At 31.1% G+C, this 6,977-nt stretch overlaps 2 protein-coding genes across 3 annotated transcripts in view; one reads left to right on the top strand and one right to left on the bottom strand.

Moving 5' to 3' along the window:
- LOC144836907 (cyclin-dependent kinase 9-like) overlaps positions 1 to 6,977 on the bottom strand; it is a 400,420-nt gene that overhangs the window by 188,910 nt on the left and 204,533 nt on the right. The gene's annotated exons all lie outside the window — the stretch shown is intronic.
- The window catches only part of LOC144836863 (rap guanine nucleotide exchange factor 1-like), a 63,141-nt gene continuing 57,335 nt past the window's right edge, over positions 1,172 to 6,977 (top strand). Inside the window, exon 1 of the mRNA XM_078691760.1 lies at positions 1,172 to 1,353. Within this exon, the coding sequence (XP_078547886.1) occupies positions 1,341 to 1,353 (13 nt within the window). The 5' untranslated portion in view covers positions 1,172 to 1,340. The remainder of the gene's footprint in view (positions 1,354 to 6,977) is intronic.

Below are 6,977 nucleotides of genomic sequence, written 5' to 3'. Positions count from 1 at the left end.
GATCTTTTGAATTTGAAAATTGAATTTTGTTTTGCACCTGATCAAGACGCATAAGAAATTGACAAACAACTTTAGGCCTATTATTGATTTAAAATAATACGGTACTCTGTACCTGTATAAATAACACTGATGCCTACACAGGCAGTGTCTCCATTTAAAGATGTATTGTCCACCAAAATCATGAAAAATAAAGATTTTTAAAATCGGACTTTGAATAGGCCATTTTGCAGTTTTAATGAAGTTGTTCACTTCCATAAGAAAAAAAAACGGGGAAAAAAAATTATTTCAGTTAAATTACCCAAAAACTCATTGTCTTCCAGACAATTTGACCATTTTTTGCTTTAAATTACATTTTTCTCAGGTAAATAAATTTTTTTCAGACCCAATTTTGTGTGAGAGTGAATAACTATTATGTGACATTAAAATAACATATTCAACAAAAAAATTAAAAAAAATATTTGTTTAGGGGGACAATATATCTTTAACAAAGTATGAATTTTATATTAGGCCTGCCTACACGAGTGTAGGTACACTGGAAGAATAAAAAACAGCAATATTTAAAACATAATTATCATTTACTATCAATCGTATACCTTCTACGATAGACGGTTTTTAAAATATTGTTAAAATTTTATTTATTTAATTTTGATATAACAGAGGACGGTGTAGTTGTACTAAAATGTTATACCTCAATTTTTGGATAATACATTTTAATTACTTTATTCTGTAGTGTAATGCTATTAAAATTCATTAAATAAAATATTTTTGATATTATACGCAATTATGGTACTTTTTATGGACCAGAGATTCCGAAATAAAAATTGAATGAATAGTAATATATCAAGATATTTCATTATGTCAGTAAGTATTGTTGATACAGTAGTTGGATTCTTACAGGCAAATGATAATAATACAAACTAAAAACATTTTCGAATGAACAGTATATTTTGATCAATCAAAATCAATTAAATATCACTTATGACACAACTACCTGACAGATCGGTTAATATTTAATCATTTTTAAATAAATTAGTATAGATTATATCGTATTACAGACCGTGCACCTCCCACGCTTGAACAATATTGAACCAAACTCCTAAAAACTTGGGGGCAGTATGCAATAAACGTGTGTGTTGGTGTGGACTTATCTTTCACAGTTCAGCAGCTTAGCAGCAGAGAACAGCGCAGCAGTATTTTGGTGGTAATTTTTACACTGCAGACGAAAGGTTTTGTTAGGAATTAAATCTGGTGTAGGGAAAGGAATACTACCAGTTTGGACATTATATACATGTCATGAGGATGTAATATATTTGTAAATTAGTTTTGAAAAACGAAGAAGGATGTCGGAGAAAGGTATGTATTTTTTAGTTCACTGATTGATTCACTCAGCTGGGCCAGGTTGATGTTGCTGTTTTACTGGTGGTGAATGATTTGTTGATAAGGACCACACTGAAGAAAGGCCTTTTGTTCCCGTGGATGTGGTTTGCCGTCTCTAAAATAGAGTGGCCTAGGCTAATTGATAACTGATTAGCCTAAACTATCATTCGAATAGACCACGTATATAGGCCTATCATGACTATGCATAGGGTTCATGCAAGTGTTAACACATTTGATGATATAAAAAAACTAAACAATATCAGTAGTTTTTACGCTTTCACGTCAAACAGTAATTTCTGGACATGCGTACAGTAGGCCTATTTGCATGTTTATGCGCATAATGATTTTCGCACTTAACTTGACAGTGCATTGTAGTTGCTTGGTGCGTTAAAACGAAAGGCCACATTGCTGTGTTTTAACGCACGTGCGATGGGGAAAACTCTGGAAGCTTGGCTTTTCGCTGTGTCGGTAGTGGTTTTGTCCATTATGATTTCGTTTTGCTGGGGGTTCCCGTAATTTAAGGCCAAACTATAATTTTGCATCATGTGTATGTATTATCTTCATTTTTGTACGTCCGTAATTGAGCTGAATTTCCGTTGTGAACTGTAATTATTATAGACTTTCCGTAGTACACATTACCTGAGAACTCTGAATGTTTACCATGTAATCCTGCACCTAAGTCATTGGATGGAACTTTTTAATATTTAGAGTTTTAGATACAAAAACAGTACCGTTTAAAACAACAACAGGCAAATTTTCCAATAAAAATTATCAAGGTTCAGATACTAAATTTTATATCTTAAAATAGTTAAATTTTATGTTAGGCCTACTCTGTACTGTACCAATAAAAGGTATTTGACATTTTACTGTTCAGAATTTACTGACCTACAGTATGACAGATTTCGAATACACTTTAGCCAATTAAAGAAAATGGCATTTTTTCAGTTTAATAATGACAAATGATATGGCATTTGTCAGGATTACTACCTAAGGTATACTGTACAGAAATATATCTAGCAAGGTTAAAAGGATTTGAATTGTAACAGCAAAAATCAACATTTAGTTTGTGGCTTTGTCAGATTCATGATGGCCTTCGTGGAAAAGCTTTTTATCTTTGTTAAAACGAATTAGTTATTACTCATCAATTTTAATTGTTTGATTACTGCTTGGTCTAAAACAATAATCCATAAAAATTTATATAGATTAATTTTTTATTTTCTATAATTTAGTTGGACAATGGACAACAGAGAAATAAAAAATAAATCTCTATGATAACCGATCAGTAATAGTTTACAGTATTGAACATACTGTAACATGCTGTAACAGTACAAGTATGTTTTACAGTAAGCATGTTGGCCATTATTATTGTACTTCTATTACAGTATATTAATTATTTCAAGTGATTTTATAATTGATTTTATTTTGCTATACCAAATTCCATAACAATAAACATGAGCATTTACTACAGCATTTGAAAGTACAAAAACTTCTTCAACTTGCCTCCAAAGTTTTGTCTTTGAAATAAAAATTCATTACAATATTATATGCAATACCCATAATAAAATATAATAGTTAGTTATATCTCAACCGTAATTGTAATAGTAAATAACGAATTATTTACCTGAGGTTTCTCCAACTATCAGTTGGCTTTCTCAAAGTGTAGTGACCCATAATGTTTAGACTGTCAGTATATTCACAGTACAATAAGTATACTGAGGTATTTTAGGTTACTACAGTTTTAAAAAGAAAGTTTAAAAAAATATTTTGTACCTCACTGAGAAACCTTAAAAATAAGTCTGATTAGGTTATATGCGTTATCATGCATATACTGTAACCTATTGATTCTGTCAGGATCTTTATTTATTTATTCTTTCCTTAGCACTATTTTGTCTGTCAATTATCTTGATCAGTTATCAGTTCTTATCAGTTTCATCTAGCTAAGTCAATTTTTCAGAGTATATTCCTTATGGCCAGGAATCGATGTGGTTATGTTTTCACGGTGTTTACTGTATATTAGTAAAGTGGTTACTGTACATAGTAAATACACAGAGGAGGAATTAAATCTAAGTAAATCTTAGTTATCTATCAAAATGTAAGAAACTCAAAACAAGTATTACACCAATTTTGGCAAATTACTTTAATTAATGCTACAGACATACAAAAAGTTGAATAAACATTTGCAGATCAAGTCTGAAATAGAATACCTTTGCTACAGGTAATATTCTAAATATGACTATAAAAACTAGAAATTATTTGACATTAAATGAATTGAATATATTATGATTTTTATATGATTTAATTTTATTTTCCCTCAGATGATTCATACCTAGATAAACTGTATTTTATATTCAATCTATTTTTGGTTTTAACAGTAATTTCAATTGAAGTCAATATAATTACTTGGAATTACAGTAGTTGACTATCCCATCCTTTCCGGAATATACTTTAAAATGTCTTATTCATACAGTACATTAACAATATTACAGACTTACAGTATGTTGAAATTGAATTGAGTTAAAAACAATATAAATATTAAATTTAAGACCTATATTTTATGTACAGTACACAGATTTTTCGTTCCATAAAGTGTACATTAAATTACCAATGAAATAATCATTTTTTGTAATTTATTGCTGTATGTGAATTTTCCGGTCATTATCATCATCATTTATTTCTCTATCAACAAATACAAAAACGAAAACAGCTAACAAAGGTGCAGTACAGGTAAATCGATGAGGTTGGATCACCTACAGTAAATGTTTGTCCCGAAGGTGTCTGCTTTTTAGGGGTTTCACTGTATACAGTTAGATGCCTATAGTTTCCATTGACGTTTAACACAAGATCTCTTGTTGTAGTCTAAAGGCCAACGCAGACAGCATCGTACAACGGGGCCGACGAAACGTCTTGAATCGTCGATGCAGTCTGAGATACTGTAGTGTCAAGCGTAGTTTTTAGGTCGTCACAAGAACTTCAGGGCCTTGTCATACGATGCTGCTCGTGTTGGCATTAATACTATCAAGCATAGGTTTCCAAGTTCAAGTCTGGGTTAGAGTGATATTTTTTTTTTTTGCAGAATTGTTTAATTCATTTAAACTTTATTTTAACCATGGAGGCCCAGATCAACATACGGTTGTTCTTCCCTGGGGTTTTTGCACATAAAAAATACAAATTTCAACTATGTTTTAACAATATTATGACAGTACAGTATATTTAATAAAAGTTTTAATGAAGTTATGTTTAAAACACCTTTGGCTGTCTTCTGTTATGTGATTTTTTAGTGTTTTTTTTTATGATACAATAACCTGAAATTAAAAACTGTCAATAAAAATGATATGTTAAATAGATAAAAATTGATGTATTGTACTGTATCACGTAAGACAAGAATTGAACATTCAATAGTTGCAATATGAAGAAAATATATTCATACATGGCAACGGTCGACATGATGACAAGCAGTGAATAATCAGTGAATAATCAGTATTAAATAATCAATACTAAGATAGAAATAAAGTGCTGAATGAATGTACAGTACAGTTAGGATCCAAAATCCATTCTTTGAAAAGAAGGATATTGTCAACCAGTACGTCATACGATACATGTTAAATACTGTCCGTTGATAGTTAGTAGATTTCTTGATTTTATTTTTAGTTTACTTTCCTGGAATACACAATTTACTATTATTAATCAGGTGGATTAAATTACTGAAATGTGAACAGCTACTAAAAATTAGCAAGGAAGGTATACTGTACAGTAGTTTGAAATCAAAGCAGATCTTTGATTGTTTTTGTATGCGGTTAAGTTAAAAAACATGCATGATGTATTCGTATATAGTGTAAGGGTCTGTTTTTGCTGCATAGCGCCGAATAAACCGATTATTTAAAAAGTGTAATTTTTATTGACTGCATTTCAAGGTCAGCAGCTGTCAATCAAATAACCGTTATTTCGTGTTGCGGCTAAAAATTGTTCAGCGATAACCAGTTAAATGGCGTTCTAACACCAAATTGAATGGGTGTTTTTAACCAGTTATTTTGCACTGCCTTTTAACCGGTTACCACAAAATCGTCCTGTTTCTGATACTAAGAAAATGAACTTACTTTATTCACACCGTTTTTAACCAGTTATTTTTATAGAGCAGAAGCAGGCCCTAATTCTGCTTTTAAATGAACTTCCATAGTAAACATAATGGTCAAACAAAATATCAATATAGCAACTGTACATTTAGAATGGATCATCCCAAATCTGACTTTAATTTTTTGAATTAAATTTATGGGGACAGTTCTCCATTAAAAATTAACAAAATTTGTCTGGTGACAGATTGAAAATAAAATTGTAAAGGACATAATATAATAATTATGTTTTTTTTATAATATTAAATCATACATACAGTAAACTGTACTGTAGTTTAATTTATAAACAAGAAAATAAATAGTAATAATAAATAAATAATTTCTCCATATATCATATGGATCTAGCTACTGTATGGTAAATAAAGCATAGCCAAAATATTAGTAAATTATGTTCAAAAATTAAATTGATCAGTCCAAAATACTCTATTGTCAAGTCAAGTATGCATGTTTGTTCTTTAGGCTTTTATCTCTGCCATTTATTAAGGTTCAACGGTCTTGTGATAATAAAATGCCACCAATTTGCCTAATCCATTGTGAATGCTATGCAAGCCACTTAGCGGCAGTTTTAAATCAGCACCATTAGGGTAAAAATCAAGCTACAGTAGCTACATGTATAGTAGCTAGTACTTTCAAAATGGAAGGAGTTAAAACACCCAAACTGAAGGATATAAAATTGAAGATAAGAACCCCAAAGCTACTGAAGGCTAGGCTTGGAGGTGTGCAAACCCCCAAACTACTCAAAGACAGGCTAGGAATCAGAAGTGTTCATACTCCAGTAGGAGGCAGTTTGAAGTGGCCTAGCAGGAAACCTGATCTAGTGAAAATATGGACAAGAATGTCTGAAGGTAGGATGTCATTAGGGACAATTAGATGTGACATTTCAGCTCTTCAAGTTCACATACCAAGCCTTTCAGGGGTAGCCTCTATCTACAGTATGTGCATATAAACCTCATTATCATCAGATCCATTTTGTCAGGATACTATTGGCAAAATTATCATTTGCTTTTGATGTACTAACTGTACACTATTGTCTGTACACTAAAACAATACTGTGACACTACAAAAACAACAATTCTTATAATAATATTATTAAAGAATTGTACTTTTTGTAGTTTTTTAACAAGTTGAAAACAAGGCACAGTATCACAGTTTAGGTAATTAATAATAATAATATTAAAGTTTCGTAATAATACATGAGATCGAGAAAAGATATTCGTTCTATGTTAGTGTTAAGATTCATCATTAGGGACTTGAACGTGCACGACATTCATGTCCAAATGGGTCGTAGTTGACTACGAACGCCAATATCAAATCAAATTTGCCAGTCGACAACGTGCCAGTCGCCTTGCGCATATCATAAAAATGAGGTAATAGACTAGCAGTTGGCATAGTCGCAAGAAAAGTACCTAATAAATGTAATGTACACCAATACCTTAATTGTGCACATGTGCAGCATTTAACCAATGGCTTAAT

This window comes from Antedon bifida, chromosome 3, assembly GCF_963402885.1.
Source record: "Antedon bifida chromosome 3, ecAntBifi1.1, whole genome shotgun sequence".
Classification (NCBI taxonomy): domain Eukaryota; kingdom Metazoa; phylum Echinodermata; class Crinoidea; order Comatulida; family Antedonidae; genus Antedon; species Antedon bifida.
Note: the sequence above shows the minus strand (reverse complement) of the source record. Positions and strands in the feature narration are given on the sequence as shown.